Genomic DNA, 26,516 nt, shown 5'->3' with positions numbered 1-26,516 from the left:
CCATAAAACCCTACTAGGGTAAGGCAACACTCAAAAACCGAAAGAGAGGGCAGCAAATATAGGACCTACTAAACAGGAGGAAAGAAAGGCTTTCAAAGAAAGATAACAGTTACAAGACACTTTAAAAAGTAAACAAGGATTAATATCATTTTTAATATTAATGAGTGTGTGCCAGTGTAGTAGTGTGTGGACAGCCAAATCAATGCATGCAAACTCTCTCTCTCTCTCTCTCTCTCTCTCTCTCTCTCTCTCTCTCTCTCTCTCTCTCTCTCTCTCTCTCTCTCTCTCTCTCTCTCTATATACTGTATATATATATATATATATATATATATATATATATATATATATACAGGTGAAACTCGAAAAATTAGTATATCATGCAAAAGTTCATTTATTTCAGTAATGCAACTTAAAAGGTGAAACTAATATATGAAATAGACTCATTACATGCACAGCAAGATAGTTCAAGCCGTGATTTGTCATAATTGTGATGATTATTTATGGCTTACAGCTCATGCTCATGAACACCCCAAATCCACAATCTCAGAAAATTAGAATATTGTGAATAAGGTGCAATATTCTAGGCTCAAAGTGTCCCACTCTAATCAGCTAATTAAGCCATAACACCTGCAAAGGGTTCCTGAGCCTTGAAATGGTCTCTCGGTCTGGTTCAGTAGGAATCTTGATCATGAGAAAGACTGCTGACCTGATAGTTGTGCAGAAAACCATCATTGACACCCTCCATAAGGAGGGAAAGCCTCAAAAGGTAATTGCAAAAGAAGTTGGATGTTCCCAAAGTGCTGTATCAAAGCACATTAATAGAAAGTTATATGGAAGGGAAAAGTGTGGAAGAAAAAGGTGCACAAGCAGCAGGGATGACCGCAGCCTGGAGAGGATTGTCAGGAAAAGGCCATTCAAAAGTGTTGGGGACTTTCACAAGGAGTGGACTGAGGCTGGACTGGAGTCAGTGCATCAAGAGCCACCACACACAGACGGATCCTGGACATGGGCTTCAAATGTCATATTCCTCTTGTAAAGCCGCTCCTGAACAACAAACAATGTCAGAAGCGTCTTACCTGGGCTAAAGAAAAACAGACCTGGTCTGTTGCTCAGTGGTCCAAAGTCCTCTTTTCTGATGAGAGCAACTTTTGCATCTCATTTGGAAACCAAGGACCCAGAGTATGGAGGAAGAATGGAGAGGCACACACTGCAAGATGCTTGAAGTCCAGTGTGAAGTTTCCACAGTCTGTGTTGATTTGGGGAGCCATGTCATCTGCTGGTGTTGGTCCACTGTGCTTCATTAAGTCCAGGGTCAATGCAGCCGTCTACCAGGAGATTTTAGAGCACTTCATGCTTCCTTCCGCAAACGAGCTTTATGGGGATGCTGACTTCAATTTCCAGCAGGACTTGGCACCTGCGCACACTGCCAAAAGCACCAAAACCTGGTTCAATGAGCGTGGGATTACTGTGCTTGATTGGCCAGCAAACTTGCCTGACCTGAACCCCATAGAGAATCTATGGAGCATTGCCAAGAGAAAGATGAGAGACATGAGACCGAACAATGCAGAAGAGCTAAAGGCCGCTATTGAAGCATCCTGGTCTTCCATAACACCTCAGCAGTGTCACAGGTTGATAGCTTCCATGCCACGCTGGAGTGAGGCAGTAATTGCTGCAAAAGAGGCCCAAACCAAGTACTGAGTACATATGCATGATTATACTTTTCAGAGGTCCGATATTGTTCTATGTACAATCCTTGTTTTATTGATTGCATGTAATATTCTAATTTTCTGAAATTGTGGATTTGGGGTTTATATATATATATATATATATATATATATATATATATATATATATATAAGCTGAATTTACTAACAAGTGTGGCTTCCTATGACAGGCATGCTCCAGTTTGCAATTGTGTCCTGGCTAAGCTACGAAATATCTAATATATACATAGAATGTGATATTTAATGTTTTTGGGTTTATCTAACTACTATTATTTTTAAACATGCTACAATGTAGGAATAAAACTGCATTACGCGCACACTGTATCATTTAAAGCCGAATGTCACTCAGTCAATCAACATGGTCTATTTCTTATCCTTATGCTGCTAGCTTTAGTAAGCAAATAGGAAAGTATATCATATTTACTTGTTTAACTGTTTTTTGCATTCCTTCATTGACTTCCTGGTTTCCATGCCTAGGCAAATGATGTCATACATCCCAGGAGTCTTCAGGATGGGAGGGTTCTCAGCTCAGCCAATGCCTGAGCTAAGGACAGGTGGATTCCAGGTAGTAACTGCTACATGAATCATCTGCCCTTACTCAAGAGTATCTCTGCCAGAAATGCCAGGAGGTTTTAAAATTATTTCTCAGCAAAATAAAGCATGGAGACATGGGGGGAAGTGTTTGTTTTGAATATTAAAAATGAATTGTATAGCATTTTTGGTTTGTGGTACTTAGCTGCAGTGCCTTTCCACTTTAAGGAGATTTAGAAAAAAATGACATTTTTAAACAGTGAACTGTGCATGCGCAGTGGTTATGACACAACACATAAACATACAGTATATTTGTGCGTACATGATTTCATATGCTGGTGCTTGAGATTCCATTGATACCCATACATATGCTGACACTTTTGGTCTGATAGCACAGTGTAAAGTTTTTTTTTAAACCTGCTGCTTTGCTTGACATGTGCATTTCGTTGCGGAGTAAGGGCTCATGTACACTGAAGCTGATAAACTGACGTTCAGGAGCTTTTCTGAGTTTTTTTCAGCAGCCCCTGAACTTTCCCTAATGTTTTCCTATGTGTCCATGTACATAATCGTTTACAGGCAGTTGAGTTTACAGTTATTTTTTTGAACGCAGCAAAATTGTGTTCAGGAGTAGATTTTACCAGCGTTTCAAATGCCAAACACTTGGAAATGCATGTAACCACGTTTATAAGCGTTTGTGTTTAGAAGTATTTTTTGACTGGTCCATATCCAGGGCACAATTCACTAAGTGGTATCCTACTGCGTCCGAGTATGTGGTAGGATACCGCATAGCATTTAAAAAAAATAAAATAAAAAACATTTGAATCCACTAAAAAAGGCTACTAAAATACTGCATAAGTTATTTTATCAAGTCATGCGGAATTTTAGAAGTGAAAAGCATGCATCATGTTTCAGCTCTCAGCGGGGTTCCCACTGACAGCTGAATTTAAGAATTGGCGGCAATTAAAAAATAATTTTAAAAAATGGCGTTTGGTCCCCCCTCCCATCCATACCAAGCCCTTCAGGTCTGGTATGGGTTTTGAGGGGAAGCCCCACGCCAACATTTAAAAAAAATATGGTGTGGGGTTCCCCCCAAAATCCATTCCAGACCCTTATCCCTGCATGCAGGTCAGGAAAGGGGGGGGAGCGAGGGTGAGCACCCCCCCTCCTGAACCATACCAGGCCACATGCCCTCTACATGGGGGAAAGGGTGCTTTGGGGTAGGGGGAGCTCCCCCCCCAAAGCACCTTGTCCCCATGTTGATGGGGACAAGGGCCTCTTCCCCACAACCCTGGGCTGTGGTTGGGGGGGGGACTGCGAGCGGGGGGCTTATCGGAATCTGGAAGCCCCCTTTCACTAGGGGGCCTCCAGATCCTGGCCCCCCCCCCAACGTGAATGAGTATAGGGTACATGATACCGCTACCCATTTGCAAAAAAAGGGGCGGGCCATCATGTATGTGACCCCGCCTCTGTGTCACATCAGTGACCAGCATGCTCCGGTCGATGATGTCACACGGGGTGGGATCACATGGATGATGTCACCTGGTAGCCCTGCCCCTTACATATTTAAGAACTCTCTAATTAGCTCAGAGGCAGATGGCCAGAGGCCAGCTTTGGAAGCAGAGCCTTTTTTTTTTTCGGAGCAGCAGCAGAGGGCATCGTGATTGACATTGGATCTACTTCAGGGGACATTCTTTTATTAAAGGACTTGTCAAAGAATAACTTTTTTTTTGTGAATGGGCAGCGGTACCGTGTACCCCATACTCATTCACGTGGGGGGGGGATCTGGGGACCCCTTCCAGATTCCGATAAGCCCCCTCCCGCAGACCCCCCACAACCACAGCCAGGGTTGTGGGGAAGAGGCCTTTGTCCCCATCAACATGCACCAAAGCACCCCCCCCCCCCATTTTTAATTGCCAGCAATTCTTTCTTTTACATTCAGCTGTCAGTGGGAATACCGCTGACAGCTGAAACATTAATGCATGATTTTCACTACTAAAATACCGCATGACTTGATAAAATAACTCATGCTGTATTTTAGTAGCCTTTTTTAGTGAATTTACTATTTTTCAGTGCAGTGGAGTTTAGGATGGTCTTCTGAGGTTATCTTTTAAAAACGCAAACATGCATAAACATGGATAAACTGACGTTTTTTGACCTACGTTTTCCTGCAGTCAGTTTCCATCGTTCAGAAGAGTTTTCCAAACGCCCTGTGTACATGAGCCCTAAGTCGACTGAATCCTGTGTCAACAAAATGTTGAAACACACACATGCCTTAATGCACTCTATAAAAGCAGAAGACACAAAAACAGAATTATTTGAATTTTCATCCAGCAAAGCAAACGAGGACTGCACACATTTAACATCAGTGTATAATCAACTTGATAGTACCAGGCATTTCAACTGTGTTGCGCGCATACATTCACACGCTCATGCAGGCCCACAGCGGAAGCATAAAACACATTTATCCCTGGTCTTGGTCATTTTCCTTAATAAATCAACCCCAGTATGTTTACCTTTGGCAGAAAAAATACCTTTAAATCTGTATAGTCGGTTTCACAAACCAGAACAAAATAATGAATTAACTTTGGTTCCTGTATTAAAATCCACCAAAATTTGGGAGAACAGAAGGTAAGCATTGGCAGGATGTTCATGGAGAATATGTGAGGTGTCCTACAGCTGCCCTCAGAACCATTTAGTGATTTATTAAAGAAAGCAGATCTAAAAAAGCCTTTATTTTAAAATCAACAGCTTGACTAATTTTAAATAACTGACTTTTCAGATGCTTTCATCACAAACAAAAGCCTAATCCTGGGACTACTTGAGCCTGCAATGAAGGGTATGGCTCAGACCACCAGTGAATGTGCCATTCCCCTCCCTCCACGTCCTCACCACACACAAAATGCATTGACTGCAGCTTTATGAAGTGAAAACACTGAGGAAAAGGGAAATGTGAAGGAGCTGTCCACAGTTATTTCACTGAAAGAATAGTTCTTGCATCTGGACACCGAGAACAAAAAGTGCCTAAGACAGGAATAATAGCTGAGGTCATTCACTTTCATAAGAGCAAAAGACTGGAACTGCCGTGCCTTGATTCTCTACCAGCGACCCTTGCATTTTCTTGTGTGGAAATGTCAGGGAAAGTGTGTAGAAGGAATTTGGTTTTAACAATGTCTTGGTCCTTTTTTTTTTTCTTAGTAAACTGTTATTTGGATTTTTTTTTTTGTAGAAAGTTAGTCTGTACTTTCTTGTTACAGAGTAGACATTTTATTGAAAAGCCTTATTATTAAATTATTAAATAGTCAGTGTAATGTTTGTGGAACCAGTAGTCTTATAAATTGTCATATATAGCGATGTTAATAGCGATCCAGGTGTACACTTTCAGTCAGTCATCAGGCACCTAGTTGAAGCTGCATGCTTTTCACTCTATGGAACACATAAAGCAGTGAATGTGACATTCACCAAATATTCACCGCAGGAGATTCAATCACTGTAATGTGGAGCATATAAAAGGGAAAATTCATTTGCACTGAATGTTTGGTGAATGCCGCATTGCTTGCTTTATAAATTTTCCCCCATGTATTGTATATTGCGCATGTCTATATTTTTTTCATAATATAAAAGTGGTGGATTTTTTTCACATTTTCATTCTTTTGGCAGGTTCTTTGTCAGGTATGTGCCTTTAAAGTACATGAAAACCTTAAAGTGGTTGCAAACCTCAGACATGAAATATGAACAAATCTTAATCCTCTATAGCAGCAGTCTGCAAACTGTGGCTCGGGGGCCAGATGCGGCCCCTTGCTTGCTTTTATCCAGCCCTTGGGTCACTATTTCATCCACTGATACCAACAATAGGACACAATTTCCCCCCATGGATACCAGTAAAGGGGCACAATTCATCCCAATGTCACCAATGATGGAGCACAATTCCTTCCAAGGGGCAGCACAGTGGCTAAATGGTTAGCACTGCCGCCTGGCAGTACTAGGGTCATTGGTTCGAATCCCAGCCAAGGCACCACCTGCCTGGAGTTTGCATGTTCTCTCTGTGCCTCCGTGGCTTTCCTCCAGGTATTCCGGTTTCCTCCCACACTCCAAAGACATGCTGGTAGGTTAATTGGATCCTGTCTAAATTGTCCCTAGTATGTGTATGTATGAATGCGAGTTAGGGACTTTAGATTGTACAGCCTTGAGGGTTAGGGACTGATGTGAATGTACAATATATATGTAAAGCACAGCGTAAATTGACAGCGCTATATAAGTACCTGAAATATTAAATAAATGACACCTAGAATGGGTCATGATTCCTCCCAATGACACCAATGATGGGGCACAATTCCTCCCACTGACATCAACGATGGAGCACAATTCCTTCTAATGACACCAACAATGGGTCATAATTCCTCCCAATGACACCTATGATGGGGCACAATTTCCCCCAATGACACCAATGATAGGGCACAATTCCTCCCAATGACACCATTGATGGGGCACAATTCCTCCCAATGACACCATTGATGGGGCACAATTTCTCCCTTTGACACCAACAATGGGTCGCAATTCCTTCCAATGACACCTATGATAGGGCACAATTCCTCCCACTGACACCTAAGATGGGGCATTGTCTATTCCCACTGATGTCAGGACCTTTTCCACTTCCAATAGCTAAAGTCCAGTCCCCCTAAAGTCTGAAGAACAGTAAACTGTCCCTTTGTCCATTGTTTCGAACGTTTGGAGACCCCTTCTCTAGAGTATACTTGTCTCAATCCAGAGCTCTGAATGTCATTTCTGTCTGCTGTGTCGTTCCTCTGCTATCAGCATGAATTACTTCTGACAAGTTTTAACCAAAATGGTGACGGGAGGGAGCTCCAGCAGTTTGACAGCCTCAGCTCTGTTCCTGCATGCTCTGTGAGGGGGGTCCCTAGAGAATAAAATGGTGGTACTATTTATTTTTACACAATATTAGTTCAAAGGTGAAAAATGCACTAAAGTTAATTTTAGGGCACACAAACACAATAAATTACCCAATTAATGTATTAATTGGGTAATTGGAATTTTGTGTGTCTTTGATATGGTGAGAAACATCAGTAAACTATATTTTCCATAGGCAACGGTTTAAATGCCCCTACAGGTTATCAGTTTAGAGCTATGCAGGTGCTAAAATTATTGCACTCACTCTGGCATGCATGTATGTGGGGGGGGGGTCTCAAAATTTTTTGGAGAGGGATCGTATGTGCTTGGGTGTAACTTGGGTGTAACAGGTCCATTTTAATGAGTCATCCGGGGTCTAAAAGACCCCGGATGTCTCATCTGCCCTCCAATTAATCTAATGAGGTGCAGCTCGCACTGCATTAGGTTCTTCCCTGGCCATGCTGGTGAAAAGATGACCCTGAAGTGACTTAACTTCTTGGTCAGCAAGAAGAAGGGGAGAAGAGTGGATACATGTCTGCTCAGAACCCTTCCCTTTACCAGGTGGCAACCGCCATGCCAGTGATGCTAATATACAAGCAAAGCCCAGAATAGATATCAGGGACACCCAGCCATTATGTCCATTCCATCTGTCATATATACACACACTCCTGCAGCCACCTGGAGCGTTTGTGAAACCCCATGGTGTCAGGTCCATACGACATACAGACCTGGCAGTAAATGGGATATGATTTCTATTTTTTGAGATTTGCAAATCATTGCATTCTGTTTTTATGTAGATTTTGCACAGCATCCAAACTTTTTTGGAATCAAGCTTGTAGATATAAAAGCCACTTGTGTAATTTTTCTTGACATTTTTTAAAAATTTTTCTTCAAAAATGTTGATAGTTAACAGTTGCCTCTGATTCTGGTGCTTTAGCGTGAAAAGTTTCCCAAATACGAAATCACAAAGGCAAGAAGAGCCATGGCAGTTAATCAGTTTGAAATCCTCCAAGCCTGCTCTGCTTGCAGTCAAAGGCCTAATTTGTCATTCTCAGCATGAGAGCGACAATAGTGCCATTAAACGTTAACAAGAGGCTAATCGAAGCACTCAGGGACTAAACAAGGCTATCATTTTAATGCTATCATCTTTGCTCCTTTTGTTATAGACATGCAGAATCTAGGTTATTTGGGTGGTGGTTTGGCTTTTGTTTAATTAAATATCTTTACAAACTGTCAGATTGAAAGATTGATAGCATGTGTGAGACTGGGAGAGTGATAAGGAGATGTAAATACTAATTTATAGTTACAGTAGAAAGGACATTCTTTTCACTGTAAGAATTGTTTTAACTTGCTCAGTGTCTTGCCAGTTAGCTGTCAGCAATATTTGTCCTGGTGCTCAAATTATACATTTTTTTGTAGGCGTGACATAAAATCAAACAATGTCAAATGATTGCAGTCTCTTTGTAAGTAAAGTATATTTTGTCCACATGGTTTACTGTAGTATGTGTAGTTCCTTCTACTAATTAGGTTATAAGATCATTAGTGTATTTTGATGCTGATTACTATTTATTTTTTTACATACTGTTTGTCTTTTTTATTTGGAAAATAATATTTCCCACCACAACAAAAGCAATAGGTCTCAAGTACAGACCGTGTTTGAAAAAAATTACAGGCAGAATGTTTTTGAAAATGAAATATAAATCTGATCAGTTTGTGCGCCAGGACAGAAATACTAAAACTGTTAAAGTGGTAGTAAACGCCGGATTTTTATTTTAACCTACAGGTGAACTTATAATAAAGCTTACCTGTAGGTAAAATGAATATCTCCTAAACGTGCACAGTTTATTAGATATTCGCTCCTTTTGACAGCTGGCGCATGTGCTCTGAAGGAACATAGCTATGCCATTCCTTTAAAGTACTGTGCCGTGGCCTGGGACTCCCGAGCGCATGCGCAGGAGTGATGTCATTGCAGCTCGGCCAGTCAGCTTGCGAGTTCAGAAGAAAGACCAGGTGAAGATGGAAGTGACAGCATGCCACTGGAGAGCTTTGTTTTAAGGTAAGTCCTTCTGTGCTAGTGTGCGATGCATACTAACACAATATGACATTCGTTTTTTTGAACTGAAGAAAACACTATTTTTTCCATAAAAAATAAATAAAATGGACCGGACAAAAACGGATGTAAATGGATTAAATAAATGGATGAAAATGGAGGTAAAAAGTTTTGATTCGTTTAACGCTGATTTTGAAAAAAAAATGCAACTAAACTGATGAAAAAAGCGCCCATGTGAAAGTTCTTTAAATATGCAGAATTACCCTGTCCAACAGTTCACGTTAAAAGTAGGGGTTTCGTTTGCACACATTTGCAAATACACTGCTCAAACAAATTAAAGGAACACTTTTTAATCAGAGTATAGCATCAAGTCAGTTAAACTCCCAGGATATTGATCTGGTCAGTTAAGTAGCAGAGGGGTTTGTTAATCAGTTTCAGCTGCTTTGGTGTTAATGAAATTAACAACAGGTGCACTAGATGGGTGACAATGAGAGGACCCCCAAAACAGGAATGGCTTTACAGGTGGAGGCCACTGCCATTTTTTTCCCCTACTTATCTTTTTTACTGTTTTTCTTTAATTTTGCATTTGGCTAGGGTCACTGTCACTACTGGTAGCCTGAGGTGATACCTGGACCCTACAAAGGTTGCATAGGCAGTCCAAATCCTCCAGGATGGCACATCAATACGTACCATTGCCAGAAGGTTTCCTGTGTCTCCCAGCACGGTCTCAAGAGCATGGAGGAGATTCCAGGAGACAGGCAGTTACTCTAGGAGAGCTGGACAGGGCCGTAGAAGGTCCTTAACCCATCAGCAGGACCGGTTTCTGCTCCTTTTTTGCAAGTAGGAACGGGATGAGCACTGCCAGAGCCCTACAAAATTACCTCCAGTCGTCCACTGGTGTGAATGTCTCTGACCAAACAATCAGAAACAGACTTCATGAGGGTGGCCTGAGGGTCCGACATCCTCTAGAGGGCCCTGTGCACACTGCCTGGCACCATAACGCTTGATTGGCTTTTGCCATTGAACACCTGCTGCACAGGCTAGTTATAGGTTGGGGTGGTTGCTATTTGTACTGTAGATTTAAACATTTGCGTTCAGATTGAGCTCCAGAGGCTACTGACAAGCTGTGAGGAAGCAATGTGATGCCCCTCACTGCCTGTTTTAACCCTTTTTGTGCCGACAATTACTTCCATTGAATGTGTAGAAGTCAGCAGGGTTGCTACACACAAATCAGTCAACTTTGCCACGGGTGCGAAGCATTGTGGCCGTGGCATGTAAACACCCCTGTTCACTGCCTATTGCAGCTTAAGGGGGGTGGTTGGCTGGTGCAAAAATGCAGCTCAACCATCTTTACTGCTTCCCGCAACAGCAAGTGTAAACGAGGCCTAAGGCCTTGTTCACACGGTGCATATTACAGCAAGGCCATGTTTTTATGAACAGGTTTTCTCTGCATCCCCATGTAAGCAGTCCCATTGAAGTCATTTGGGACACAGAACTCTTGTGCATCCCCGTACAGGTAAATACGATCCTCCATGGTCGTACGCTGTGTGACGATCACTGCGTCAGACCCCAACCCTTCTCACCAAACTCGTGACCGAAGGACTAGCCAATCTAAAACCATGCTGTCACGTGCGTAACAATGCCACGCCCAGCTGCACCCTGTCATTTCCAGCTAATGGACCACAACCTGTGTACCTGCAGCCTGAGAGCAATTGTTACTGGGTCAGTTTAATTACGCAATTAACCCTTCACACTGCCACCACCTCCTTTTTGTACAGAGAAAGAGGAAACTCGGCAATATCAGCAATAACACTATGATGTTTGCATAAGTGTCGGTATACCACTGTCACCGCAGGCATAGATATATCGAAGTTTAAAACACACACACAGTAGCACTTTTCAGAGGCAGGGATTCTTAGTTTGCATTAAAGAGCTTTAGAAACAGTTCAACACTTTCAGAAAGTAAGATTTATTGCTAAAAGGTCAAAAGGGTGCAATAAAAATATTTACAGAAAAAGATGTAGCCAATATATATATAAATATACAGAGAGCAATACCACAGCAAAGAGATAGCAGAAAGGAATCTAGGGAAGTAAAGTACTTGGCAAACGTCCTGGTTTAAGCAGATCAGGTTTCATGAGCCAAAAGGATGCCTTACCTCCCAACGTTAGTTCCGATGTTAAAAGGGAGAATCTTCAACTCAGTTTAGGTTAGCTTTTTCTAGGAACTCCACAGGATGTCTCCCTGAAGCACAGAACCAATCGCCTAATTTGGGGAGGAGGTTGTGTAGGCGGGGAGCTCAGGCTATGACCAAAGCCTTCACAAATTATACTATGGCCAATAACTTTTCCTAGGTACATATAACATTCTATCCACAAATAGATTAATACCCAGAATCATATGCTGAACGGTTAGATATAAAATATGACATACCTGCTTGAATGGTTAAGAAGATATAATTTTCTGCTCTCCTATGTATGTCAGATAGGGGATGTAATATACCAGGCGATTTTTATTAAAGTGAGCCATCCGAATATGTGCTCCATGTTTGTGTAATTATTTCCTATTTAGAGATATAAAATTATATGGAAAACTGGGTTTTGAAATGTAAGTCTGTTTTACGACTCCCTGGAATGTCTTTGAAGCTCCATGAGGGCTGGTTTATGGTTTTACGATCCCTTCTCCAGGAAGAGTCTCGCAGACATAGGGGCACCAGCTAGTAGACATCGCCAATGCTCAGACTTCGACCGCACCTAGCCTCCCTCCCATGATAATCCCCTCAACACTCCCCTTCTCTGACCTCACAACTGCCCAGACCCCCACCCCACCCCACCTAACATCCCGCACACTAAAACCCCCCCAACACTCCACTCCTTCGACCTTGTACCACTGAAGAGGTCACTAAGGTCTTCTCCGAAGCCCGCCTCACCACCTGCCCCCTTGACCCTGTCCCCACACAACTCCTACGGTCACCCTTCTCCTCCATCCTATGCTCCCTCACTCACATCTTCAATCTCTCCCTCTCTACTGGTACATTCCCCTCCCCCCTAAAGCTAGCGCACATCACTCCCATACTCAAAAAACCCTCCCTGGACCCCACCGACCTCAACAACCTTAGACCCATCTCCCTGCTGCCATTTACATCCAAACTCCTCGAGCGCTTAGTCTATAATCGCCTAAGCTCCCATCTCAATGACAACAACCTCCTTGATCCCCCACAGTCTGGCTTCCGTCCCCTACACTCCACCGAAACTACCCTACTCAAATTTACCAACGACCTGCTAACCGCCAAAGCTAATGGCCACTACTCAGTGCTCCAACTCCTCGACCACTCCGTGGCCTTCGACACAGTCGACCACCCTCTCCTCCTTAAAAAAACTATACTCCCTTGGCCTCAGAGACTCCACTCTCTCCTGGCTCTCCTCCTATCTATCCCAGCGCTCCTTCAGTGTTACCTATAATGCTGCCACCTCCCCCTCTCTTTTGGGGTCCCCCAAGGCTCTGTCCTCGGGCCCCTTCTCTTCTCCATCTACACCTCCTCCCTTGGCCAACTGATACACTCCCACGGCTTCAACTACCATCTCTACGCCGATGACACGCAAATCTACCTCTGTACCCCTCGCCTCACCCCTTCAGTCTCCGCCTGAATCACCCGCCTACTGAACGACATATCAGATTGGATGTCACTCCACTTCCTCAAACTAAACCTTTCCAAAATGGAGTCCTAGTTTTCCCCCCAGCCCGCACCCCCCCATCCTCTCCATCATGACCAATAACGCCACCATCAGTCTCACCCCGCAAGCCAAAGTTCTAGGCGTCACTCTAGACTCCAATCTGTCCTTCCAGCCCCATGTCCAATCGCTGGCAAATTCATGAAGGCTCCACCTCTGCAACATCTCCAAAATACGTTCGTTCCTAACCCCAGACACTACTAAACAACTCATTTACTCCCTTATTATCTCACGACTCGACTACTGCAACTCCCTCCTCACTGGCATAGCTCATCACAGACTATCCCCGCTTCAGTTTATCCTGAACTCTGCGGCCAGACTCATCCACCTTACCAACCGCTCCGTATCCGCCACCCCCCTCTGTCATTCCCTCCACTGGCTTCCGATTGCCCAGCGCATAAAATTCAAACTTCTAACATTGACGTACAAAGCTATTTATAATACTGCCCCAAACTACCTCACCGACCTGATATCCAAATACCACCCTACAAGTACCCTTCGCTCCTCACAAGACCTCCTACTCTCTAGCTCCCTGGTCTCCTCCCATTTCTGACTCCAGGACTTCTCCAGGTCTTCCCCCATCCTCTGGAACTCACTACCCCAATCCATCAGACTGGCAACTACCCTCCTCACCTTTAGGCGCACCAATCTCCCCCACTCCTCCTACCACTACATCCCCCACAGTCATTTCCTCCTGTACCACTATCCCCTCCCTCCTAGATTGTAAGCTCCAAGGAGCAGGGCCCTCGAACCCCTCGTGTATTGTTACTGTATTGTCTCATGTACTGTCTCCCACTATAATGTACAGCGCTGAGCAAACTTTTTGGCGCTATATAAATACTCTATAATAATAATATTAGTAAGGTTTATAGCCATGACGCCCTCACAATGAGTTTGCTGCCTGTGATCTCTGTCATCATCCAGACCACATGCCACTCAACAGAGAGGGAGGGGGGATATCGGAGGAATCTGATTTCGGGGAGAGAGATACAAAATGGAGGGGGTTTGGAGCAAAATGGATGACCGCGTCCATCTCTGTGTGCATGATTGCTACACGCTGTAGTACACTCCATGTGCATGAGGCCTTAGCAGAAATTTTGTAAGTTATGTTATGTTTATGTGTGCAAATAAGGTTTTTAGTTTTAGTTCAAAATAGCGATGTGATAAAAATTTGTGCAATTATTGTGCGGTCTAAAAATCAGTAGCACTTTCCTTTGTTCTTATGGTGCTATGCTTTCAGAAAATGTATGGTTTGGGGAGTTTTTTAAAAACTCTGAAAGCTGTAAGTGAAAATTGAAAATCTCCAGGTTTTTATAGAAAGTTGGGTATTTACAGTTTTTGTAATTTACTCAGTACAGTTTTGCTTTCCTATTTAAGAGGAATTCCTTAAAAATTGCAGTTTGTAACTGCTGATAATAATTTTATTATCAAAAAATATTTTGATAAACATTTGCAGGTTGGACAAAAAAAAAAGAAAAGACGCGTATGTGGGCAGCTTCTAGAATAACACATGCTGCATGTTTACTTCACTAACATGCCTTTTTTTTTTCTAAAGCTTACTAATATCTAAAATTTTTTAATTTCCTTTCTTTTAGGTGTTTCTTCAAATTTTAGGTGTGATTGCTGTTGCCATCGCTGTCATTCCTTGGATATTAATTCCCCTGCTTCCTCTTGTGATTATATTTTATTTCTTGAGAAAGTATTTCCTGGAAACGTCACGGGATATTAAACGTCTGGAGTCAACAAGTAAGTCTTTATGCAGAAAGTAAGTGGCAGTGTTTTCTAAAGCAGTATAGTAACCCACATTAAATAGAACTTTACCCATAGCAACTTGATAAAAAAGAATGTTTTTTTTTAACAAGGAACATACATTGTACATTAATAATTATGCTACCAGAATTAGTGTGTGCTGTAAATTCCCTCGAGCATTGTTACTGTTTCTTCCTGCTGGAGGCTGCCATTTTTCTGAAATTCAGAGCCACTGATCATCAGTTAATCTTTAGGCTGTCAGCAGATCAGCCTCTACATTTTTGGCACAGTGCTTAAAAATAGAGAGCAATAGAGCATGTGCAGAGTGAGACAGTGTGTTACTGGATTTTAAATAGTATAGGCACTAGGGTTGCTACCTCATCCCTTTAAAATCGAACATAATTTTGTAGGTTCTGTGGCTAATTAACCACTCGCCTACCGGGCTTTTATACCTCCTTCCTCCCCAGGCCAATTTTAAGCTTTCAGTGCTGTCGCACTTTGAATAACAATTGCGCGGTCAAGCAACACTGTACCCATATGAAATTTTTATCTTTTTTTTCACACAAATAGAGCTTTCATTTGGTGGTATTTACTTGCCGCTGGGTGTTTTATTTTTGCGCTATAAACAAAAAAAAGAGCAAAACAATTTGAAAAAAAAAGTTTTTCTTTGTTTCTATTATAAAATTTTGCAAACAGGTAATTTTTCTCCTTCACTGATGTGCGTTGTTGAGGCTGCACTGATAGGCAGCACTGATGGGCATTGATTGGCAGCACTGATGGACACTGATAGGCAGCACTGATGAGGTGGCACTGATAGCCAGCACTGATGGGCATTGATAGGTGGCACTGATGAGCTGGCACTGATATGCAGCACTGATGAGCTGGCACTGATGATGGGCTCTGCTGGGCACTGACTGGCAACACTGATGGGTGGCACTGACTGGCGGTACTGCTGGGCGGCACTGATGGATGGCACTGGTGGGTGGCACTGTTGGGCCCTCATGGGTGGCACTGCTGGGCACAGGTGGGTGGCACTGATGGGCACAGGTGGGTGGCACTGCTGGGAACTTGTGATGGCACTGCTGGGCACTAATCATCAGTGCTCTGATGATTAGGTCAGCAAGTAGTTAAGTGCAGATAAGGTACTCAGTGAGTTTAGTTACCACCTTAATCAGCCACAGAACCTGTGTAACTAATATGTGTTTGGTTTTAAAGGGATGAGGTGGCAACCCTAATAAACACTTATTTTTAATGTTTTACATAGCTATACCTGCAAAAGAGTGCAGCCTAGTAGTCTAGTAAGACTTAATTTTCTGGCTAAATGTCCACTTTAAGATGGTTGAACCACAAATACGGGACATAATTTAGCGTAAACGCAGTTCCTGGCACATACCTGCTACTATGCAAATTGCTGCTTCCCCTGGTAGAACTGGTACATTTTCTTCTTCTCAAAGAGAAGCTGCAATGATCTGTATGTACTGTCACATAGAGGGAAAAGGGTAAAAAGTGAAAAAATAATTAAAAAAAAACCACCAACTTGGGGATAAGTCTTTCAGTTATACCTATAGCTCAAAGCCTTACCTGTCACCCACTAAGAAAAAAAAACACTGCTAATCATTGCACAGTCCAAGACAGTGTAGGGGCAACGTTACCCTTTGGTTTTCTGATGAAGTTATGTTGGAGGGCTTTTTTTATAACTGTAGCTACCCTTTAACTTGAACTGTTGTATTGCTGTGAACTTCTATATTGAGTTTTGCATATCTTCCTTTTTCGCTGTTTTGCAAGGTCTCACAGTTTTAAACCCAGATGTATTTATTATTTAATTACTCAATACAGTTTCATCTTACCTGTTAACAAATGATAGTGTTTAATTTAGGAAATAATACTGTTTGCGTGTTCAAAAATATTTTTTACTGAAACTGCTTTTATAGGTATTTTGGAAATTATTGAGGGACTTCAAGTCCATAATGTGCTTTTTAGAATATGTGTGATAATTAGGAAACTAACTGGGTAGCAAAAGGGTTAAAGAGCATATAAAGCAATACAATATCTTATAAGCTTTTATAAAACATGTCACCCTTTAATCTTAGAATTTAGCATCATACAATCTTTCCCATGCATTTCAATTACATGTTGTATTTCAAAACTATTCTTTATATTTTTTGAAAGTACCGTTTTTTTCTGATTTTGGTACTTTATTAAAAAATTTATTTTTAGGCCTTAAATACACTACATTGCCAAACGTATTGGGATGCCTGCCTTTACACACACATGAACTTTAATGGCATCCCAGTCTTAGTCCATAGGGTTCAATATTGAGCTGGCCCACCCTTTTGAAGCTATAACAGCTTCAACTCTTCTGGGAAGGCTGTCCACAAGGTTTAGAATTGTGTCAATGGGAATGTTTGACCATTCTTCCAGAAGCGCATTTGTGAGGTCAGGCACTGATGTCGGGCGAGAAGGCCTGGTTTGCAGTCTCCGCTCTAATTCATCCTAAAGGAGTTATGTTGGGTTGAAGTCAGGACTCTGTGCAGGCCAGACAAGTTCCTCCACCCCAAACTCTCTTATTCATGTCTTTATGGACCTTGCTTTGTGCATTTGTGCGCAGTCATGTTGGAACAGGAAAGGGCCATCCCCAAACTGTTCCCACAAAGTTGGAAGCATGAAATTGTCCAAAATGTCAGGGGTTGGGCTTGGCCCCTCAGTTCACTGGAACTAAGGGGCCAAACCCAACCCCTGAAAAACAACACACACCATAATCTCCCCTCCACCAAACTTTACACTTGGCACAATGTAGTCAGGCAAGTACTGTTCTCCTGGAAACCACCAACCCCAGACACGTCTATCGGATTTCCAGACAGAGAAGCGTGATTTGTCACTCCACAGAACATGATTCCACTGCTTTAGAGTCCAGTAGTGGCATACTTTACACCACTGCATCTGACGCTTTGCATTGCACTTGGTGATGTAAGGCTTGGATGCTGCTGCTCGACCATGCAAACCCTTTCCATGAAGTTCTCTACACACTGTTGTTGTGCTAATCTGAAGGCCATACTGTGAATGATTTCCGGCAAGAAGAATCGCGATCGGGAACGCGCATGCACAAAGGAGATCCTGAAGAAGAATTGCCGGTTATGCGCAGGCGCACAGGAATGCGCGATCACACACATGCACGCACACGTGCACACGCACGGCGAAGATTGGCGCCAGACGGGCCATTTAAGGAGTGCCTCTGCTCAGATTCAGTGCTGACTGTTCTTCAGCTCCCCCCCGTGTCCCGCTTGTTCCTGTACAATTCCTTTGTTGCTGACCCGGCTTGTTCCTGACCCGACTCCGATTACTCTCCTGCTCCTGGTTCCTGACTTCGGCTCTGCTCCTGACTTTGGCTTTTACTTCTGATTCTGTACCGCGCTGCCCGACTGTTTATGACCCCGGCTATCCTATGACTCTGCTCCAGTCCTGTGTCATTGCTACCTACCTTGCTCTGCTGCACATCTGGCAATCCACAGAACCTGCCTGGTCTATTTCTACGGTGCCCAAATCAGAGGATACTCTGCCTACCAAGGTCATCATCTGCAAGAGCCGCAAGCAACAACCACTGGCCCTCTTGTCCCCCTGGTCCCCAGACTCCCTCTGTTCCAACCTCAGCAGGATCAGGGCTAGTGACACAAGTGAGGCCGACCTCCTCAATTCAGTCTCCCATCAGGTACAATAAACATACGAAGTTTGGAGGTTTTTAGCTATTGACTCTGCAGACAGTTGGCGACTTCTGCACACTGCGTTCTTCAGCATGCGCTGACCCCGCTCTGTCATTTTACGTGGCCTACCACTTCGTGGCTGAGTTTCTGTTGTTCTCAGTTGCTTCCACTTTGTTATAATACCACTACCAGTTATCTGTGGAATATTTAGTAGCAAGGGAATTATACAGATGGACATATTGCACAGGTGGCAACCTGAGAATTACCAATTTTTTCACAAATGTTTGTAGAAGCAGTCTGCATACCTAGGTGCTAGGTATGTGTGAAATTGTGTGATCTTTGTTTAGAATTTCTCCATTAAACACACATCTCCTAAGTGTGTTGAATATAGATCTTATTAGGAGTGCCTTTAAATATGGTTTTGACAGGCTTTAGAAAACTGTGTTGATAAAGCTTGATGAGGTCCACCAAAAGCTTGTTTAAAGCACTTTCCATTCAAAACTTCCTTCTTTGCTATAGACAGACTGGAGAAATCATACAGCTTTGGTCAGGTGATTATTTCTGGGATGCACTGCTATTAAGGAGAATGCTCCTAAATTCCACATGGAAACTTCTACAGGTTTGTTATTACTAGCTGTGCCTTCCTGTCCCAGTGACAACCAATCCCCTCATTTTCTGTTCTGTTACAGGAACTCAAAGTTAACTGAAAAATTTCCACTGAGGTCACAGGCAACAATAAAAACTTGACTGATGTGTATGCTCTACCCAAGTCCAAAAATTAAAGAAAGAAAAGTTTTAGTTGGAGCTGGGCATTAAAATATGGCCAATATTTCCATAAAGATCTATGTTCAACACACCTAGCTAAATCTGTAGGGTACTTGAAGCCTTGAAGAAGGCTGTCACACTTTGTACATGCTTGCTGAAGCTGATGCTGTTTGGACTAAGATTTACAAGCAAACAATCAAATTTAGGGTTGTAGCCTTCTTTGCAAACACAGCTTCTTTTATGAGCCCACTTTTAACTGCTACATAAAGCTGAAAGTGTTTCTAAAGGCATTAAAGTACAAAACCTTCTGCATGCAGCTTCCTCTACCGGTCCCCCCCTTGAGCCTGATCTCAATTTAGCAGTGTGCATGAGAGCAGAGTCTCTCAGCTTGCCTCCTCATTGGCTAAGACATAGTAGTGGTAGATATTGGCTCCCGCTGCTGTCAATCAGAGCCAGTGAGGAGGAAGTAGGGTGGTGGAGGGGCGAGAAGGGCCAAGCCGAACATCCTATTTCTGTGGACACACAGAGCTGACTTGAGAAAGACCGCACTTGAGTGCTCCGCCCGCCATGGCACGAGACTTCCTATGATGAGCACTCAGGTGGGGGGGGGGGGCAGGAACGCAGGTGGGGGCCTGATAGGAGGAGGATTGAGGCTGCTCTGTGCCAACCATTACACAGGGCAGGTAAGTATAAAATGTAAACCTTTACAATCCCTTGAACTCCAGCAAAATATAAATAAACCATTGACATGCTTACTGTATACATGAACTGCTTTAGCTGATAAAATATTTGTATTTCTTTTAGCCAGTATTGTGATTCAGGTAAACCTTCCAAACTGCATAGCCAGGTTGGTGCCCTCCTTTTACTTCACTGCAACCAAGCAATATAAATAGGTCAGTGATATGTGTAATATTGGTAGATTTTTGCAATGCAGATACTTAGACTAGCTGCATTAAAACCCATTTAGAGAAATATGACTGGCTTAAGTGGTGCCTTTTTAAGAGGAGCTCTGGCAAGTGCTGCTTATATCAAATTCTAATACTACGAGCTGGAGATTTTGACCTTCCCAAGAGAGAAGCCATGACTCAAGCGCTAATAGCTGTATTATTCTTTTGTGAAGTTTGCTGGGGGGAATTTGCGTAATGGTGACTTGGTAGAATCTCAGAAGATATATACAATATATAAAAATATAAATGGCCTTAGTAGCTTTTTCGCATGTGCCTATAGAGAATAGGCTGTGGATACAAAGAAATTTTGTTTTCTATCTGTTCAGTGAAGAGGACTGGGAACTGCCAAAACCGGATCAGTAGCGTCCTAAACTTTAAAACATGTTTAAAGGCTAATGCACCTTTAAGGGAAAAATAAATGCACATTTTTTTGCAGGAAATGTGCAACGTCAGGCTTCTGCAGACACGTCCTCCAGCATTCTGCTCGTACCTCTGTACAGGCTTTCATTTAGAAAGCTGAACGTATGAATAGACTACAAGTATGTTGATCAGTGCACTCATAGTTCATTGAGAACTGCAAGCCATCTGCTGTGATGGTAGACAGGATTTGTAGTTTGTTCATTCACAGATTGATGTGAATGAATGACATGGCTGTGTGGGCACCTACTTTAAATGGGACAAGAACCATTGCCCGCTGTCACAGGGAGAAAGTGGGGAAACGCTCAGGAAGTGGGGAGAAGTGGGGGTTGGGATTGGAACATGTTGCATATTACACCCTAAATACGGGTGTAACCTGTACGTGTTCCAAAGGTGAGCTTATCCTTTGATTTTAGGAGCTAATTTCCACTTTCCCAGTTTGCCTACATTTGCAAATAAAGCAGCAAAGAAAAGTCTGTACCATAGTTTTACGCTGTACAATTCCCATCGGTGTGGTTCAGTTAAAGGGTATGTATGCCCTAGCAGTTAACTGCCCTTATTTGTTGCATTTTGGTCCGTTGAGTATACCGTGGAAAACATTTGGTTGTGTCTGTCCAAAAAGTATCTGTTAATTCTGCCAGAAATCCAGTGAGCTGAAAACTTCCTGTAGTGAGCTGACAAAGCTTAACCGAATTCTGGAACAATGTTATCAGCCCTGATTTTTATCTGTGGGCTATTATATACTGTATAGCATTACCCTTTTGGGGGCCACAGTGTTTCAGGATCCCTCTAAGATTTGCATATTCAGGCTATATGCATTTTCCACGCTTGCATCCATGGTCAGTGAACAGTCCATGAGCTTGGTTTTTGTTATTTATTAGGGGATGTAACTTGGATAGGGTAATAGGGATTATAAGATGACCAACTTGACTTAATCAATGCAAAGGGACACCTTTCTTCCTATTTACAGAAACAGATCCTGAACTTTTCTTTTCCTTGAAAGTGGGCAGTCATTACATGTCAGTAGCAACTGCCCCTTACGAGCTAGGGACTTGCAGCCCCTCTGAAGGTAAGCTTAGCTTGTTGCAAACTATATGCAGATATATCTCCTCTCCCCCTGTCAAACTGCTTTCAGCTCCACAACCTGCAGACACTGCCAGCCCTCCTGGCTGCTCTGAAGATCTACCAGGACAAGGATAAAGGATTAAGCACAGCGCTGTCCTTTGACAGCTTGCTACATGTGGCAGACTCTCTACTTGTAGATCCCTAGGTGTGCTGATATACTCAATCTGTCCTTGCTCTAACTGCTCCCAGGCCTTGATCCTGTTCATGCCATGATGCTGATTGGACCCTCCTGAGCCATCCCGAGTCTAGCCTGGAGGCCAGCCCCCCTAGATCCAGGGGACCTCTGCCAGGCCACCTACAGGCTCCTCAGCACTCCATCTTCCACCCGACTCTCTCTGCCAGCTTGACTCTCCCATATTTATGGATTGGTCTCACCACTGTACCAGGGCCTCCAAACCTGGGATTAGACTAGGTCTTCACCCCTTCTGCCCACTGGCTTCTGGACGTTTCCGTGGTACTCCAGAACAAGGTGGAGGCAATAATGTCCCAGCCTGTTAAGTCATCCAGCCTGACCTTCAGTAACCCAGCCTGTTTACAGACTCACACAGTTACCATGAGTCATACACAATACATTTACCTACACTGCTCTAGTTTCACTAGCACACTAGAGGGTGCTACATATAGAACACTTTCCCCCATGTTAGAGAGGGGGAAGTGTTCTGTTGTCCTAAAACACTTCCTTCCTAGAAATGCTGCTTCTTCATAGATATAGTACAGTGAGCGATACTTAAGCAAACTGTAGACTGTAGCTTTTGTGCTATGGTTTTCAAAATACATACTTTATCTTCGTAAAGTTGGGCCGAACTGGCCTTTGTTCAGCGAATGTTCTGAACCCATGCCACCTGTACCTTAGCAAGGAATGATTCTGCACAGCCGTCACACTCTCCAAATGACAGTCCTTTAAAAGGGGTGTTGTTCTTTAAAGCAGAACTCCGGGCAAAAACTTCTTTACATATCCTTGTTGCTGATTTCCTACCTTCACTGAATATGTCATCCATTTTCTGGTTCACTCAGTAGTTGCTCTGAAATAGCTTATTCATTTTCAAATCAAACCATTAATTCTCTTTTGGTTTCCTGTTTGTAAGACCAGTGGCTGCTATGTCTCCTCTTCCCCCAGCCACTTTTCTCTTAAATGGTAAGGATTTTTAAAATGTTACTACCCGTTTAGTATTCTGTGTAGGGGGATGTACTAATGGGTGATTTTTTTATCTATCCCAGAGTTCTTCTTTAAAGGTGTCTCAACCCAGTCCCTGGCCACCACAAGGAATACATCCAGTAATACTATTCAGGGGCAGTTGATAGCACAGGTGTTATACCTCTTGGTGCGCCTTTCAGCCTAGTGGTTGAGGGATCCTGGCCTGGTTACCAGTCTTGAGGTTAAGTTTTTAATCTGATTGCTGTGTCTACACAATTGCTGTTCTAAATATTTACCTCTGTGTAAGTATTAGTAAGTAAAAAGACACAATAAAGACAAATTTGTGAGCAAATGTGAGCAATTTTACAGTTGTTGCAAAGGCAAGACTATTTTTTACCTTAATGCATTCCCTGTACTAAGGTAAAAAATGGCCCTGTATTTGTATGCCCCCCCCCCCCCAAATACTTACCTGAGTCCTTAATCCATTCCGCGCTGGCTGGCCATTGGCTCCTGCTACTGTCAATCAAAACCTGTGAATAAGAGTCAGGGCTAAGCCATGAAGTGTGTGTCTGTTGATGTACACAGCCCAACTTGGGAGCGAACCCGCAGGTGTGCCACCATAGCAAGTGTCTTGCTATGGTAGAACACATAGAAGAGGAAGAAACCCAGAGTGCCTGCTGTGAACCCCAGAAGATGAGGTTCTGGGTTGCTCTGTGCAATACCATTGCACAAAGCGGGTAAGTATAATATGTTTGTTATTTTAGAAATAAAGCCTTTCCAACCGCTTTAAGGGTACCTAAAAAGTCCCAGAAGGCTTCAGAATGTATGGTGTCTAATGTGTGTGCGGGTGTGTGTTTGTGTGTTCTTGTATAGGTTTTTCTATTCTATTTATGACCTGTTGTGTGAAGACACTAATCAGAATGCTTTTCATAGCTGCTGTCACAATAACTAAATATCTAATGTTTGTCTTTTTTCAAAAGTGGAATGATTGACATGCCTTCTGTTGTCTGGTTCATGTTAGGTGACATTTATTTTTATAGAGAAAGTGACCATTGAATAAAAGAGAAATAAAAAAATGTGAAAGGAAGAGAGAAAAGGAGCTACTGTAGTTTGAAAGAGCTTCATAATGCCTCCATTGTAGAACTGTCTTACCTGCTGACACGCACAGCCGGTTGCTGTCACTTTATATTCCATTAATAAGTGAGCATCGCAGTCATGATGCTTGAAGGAAATGTACAGAAACTCTGTCAGTCCTTGTTGCTCCCTTCAATTTACCCCAGTATAAAATGTGTTCTCTATATAACAAATAAATAAAATGCCCTAATGTGATTACATTTGTACTGTATGTGAGCTGTACTTAAAGAAAAAAAGCTTTACAAATTATATACATGTAAATTACTTTTTTAAACATTATCAAATGAAATATGAAAAATACAGCCTGTGCTAATATTGTATTCGATCAATTGACTGGTAATCTGCAGTATATTATAGTTTTGCCCTTAGGTTTAGTTAACCTTTAACCACCTGCCTACCGGGTCTTTTCACCCCCTTTCTGCCCAGGCCAATTTTCAGCTTTCAGCACTGTTACACTTTGACCGACAATTACACTATCATGCAACACTGTAACCAAATGACATTTTTATTATTTTTTTTGAGACAGAGCTTTCTTTTGGTGGTGTTTATTCACCACTGGGTTTTTTATTTTTTTGCTAAACAAACTAAAGAAAGACTGAACATTTTGAAAAAAATTTTTTTTCCTTAGTTTCTGTTATAAAATTTTGCAAATAAGTAATTTTTTCTTCTTCACTGATCTGCGCTGATGAGGCTACACTGATGGTAGCTGATGAGGTGGTACTGATGGGTACTGTTGAGGTGGCACTGATAAGGAGGCACTGATCGGCAGCACTGATCTGCACTAATAAGCGGCACTGTTTGGTGTCACTGATGGGCACTCATTGGCATTGATGGGGCGGCACTGATAATCAGGGGCACTGATGATCAGTTCCCTGATTATCAGTATAAATGTTACCTGTCAAAACTGACGGTTATTGGCTCTCCTTTCCTCAACATGTGTGGAAAAGACTGTCGATAACCGTCAAGTTTGTTTGCAATGTGATCAGCTGTGATTGGACCATGTGACTACCATGTGACTTTATTTGATTTTCTTTGGCCATTACTTCTACCATGTGACTTTATTTGATTTTCTTTGCTCACTTTATATTTAATTTTCTTCATCTCTGATGAAGCTCATTTTAAGAGTGAAGCATGTTGGGGTTTCTTTGCTGATTTTTCTTTGGGAGCACTTTTCTGATTTATAAAGGGAATAAACAGCTTTTCTTCCCATAATAATATTTTTGGGGCAAAGAGCATTGCATATACTGGTGCATGTACCGTGATCCCTATAGCCAGATAGATTTATTTTTGCGTAGATATGGTGATGTATGGGGCTTGTCCATTAGTGGCATGATTATGGCCACATGGATGAGTGTACCCTAGGGATGCACCTATACCAGTATTGGTGCCGATCCTGAGTATTTTCACGAGTACACGTACTTGTGAAACTGCTCCTGATACCGGAAACCGATACTTTTTGTTGTGATTTTGCGTCAATACAATGCAATTCCTGTCTAAATCGCATGCGGTTTCCCCACTGCTCCTGTGTGAACCGAGGCTTGTCATAGCCTAAGTTCATACAGGAGCGGTGTGGCAAACCTCACTGCGCCGATCCCTTGCTGAGTGGAGAGTGGGTGTGTGGGGATTCATACCATGGAGGCAGATGCTTCGGATTCTTGGCTGTAGGAGAGGACAGAAAGCCACAGGGATTTGAAATACCCATGGCTTTCTCTCCTCTCCTTGCAGGGATGACAGCCCTAAAGCCTGAACTATCATCTCTGCAAGGAGAGGAGAGAAAGCCATGGGGATATGAATCCCTGTGGCTTTCTCTCCTTTCCTACAGCTGAGAATCCAGAGTATCTGCCACCAAGGTATACAGGTGCATCTCAATGAATTAGAATATCATCAAAAACGTAAATTATTTCAGTAATTCAATTCAAAAATTGAAAGTGAAGCTCATATATTATATAGATTTATTACACACAGAGTGATATATTTCAAGCATTTCTGTCTTTTAATTTTGATGATTATGGCTTAAAGCTAGTGAATACCCAAAATTCAGAACCTTCGAAAATTAGGATATTGTGAATAAGTTAAATATTGTAGATTTATGTGTCACATTCTAATCATCTAATTAACTCAAAACTTCTGTAGAGGTTTCCTGAGCCTTTAAATGATCTCTCAGTCTGGTTCAGTGGGTTAAACAATCATAGGCAAGACTGCTGACTTGACAGTTGTCCAGAAGACAGTCATTGACACCCTCCATAATGAGGTCACTTCCTAAAGAAGCTGGTTGTTCACAGAGTGCTGTATCCAAGCATATTAATGAAAAGTTGAGTGGAAGGAAAAAGTGTGGTAGAAAAATTTGCAAAATCAACAGGGATAACTGCAGATTGTGAAGCAAAGGCCATTTAAGAGTTTGGGGGAGATTCACAAGGAGTGGACTACGGAAGTTCCATGTATGTAAAAAAAAACAAAACACAACATAAAGATGAAGGAAACCCAGAGACTGGCCTTGCTGACTATCCCAGAAAATACTAGTTCCCTTTCTGTTATGCTGATCCTTGTGGTATTTTTGGAATAATTGACCCAGATTTAGAGTTATTTTTTCACATTAATTTTCTTG

The 26,516-nt window shown here is 42.4% G+C and overlaps 1 protein-coding gene across 1 annotated transcript in view; it reads left to right on the top strand.

Moving 5' to 3' along the window:
* ABCC4 (ATP binding cassette subfamily C member 4 (PEL blood group)) overlaps positions 1–26,516 on the top strand; it is a 400,044-nt gene that overhangs the window by 251,426 nt on the left and 122,102 nt on the right. The window contains exon 21 of the mRNA XM_089680483.1: positions 14,537–14,687. Coding sequence (XP_089536609.1) covers positions 14,537–14,687 — 151 coding nt within the window. The remainder of the gene's footprint in view (positions 1–14,536; positions 14,688–26,516) is intronic.

The sequence above is a fragment of the Staurois parvus genome, unplaced genomic scaffold, assembly GCF_062004578.1.
Source record: "Staurois parvus isolate SC_StPar_1 unplaced genomic scaffold, SC_StPar_1.0 ptg000243l, whole genome shotgun sequence".
In the NCBI taxonomy this organism is placed as follows: Eukaryota; Metazoa; Chordata; class Amphibia; order Anura; family Ranidae; genus Staurois; species Staurois parvus.
Note: the sequence above shows the minus strand (reverse complement) of the source record. Positions and strands in the feature narration are given on the sequence as shown.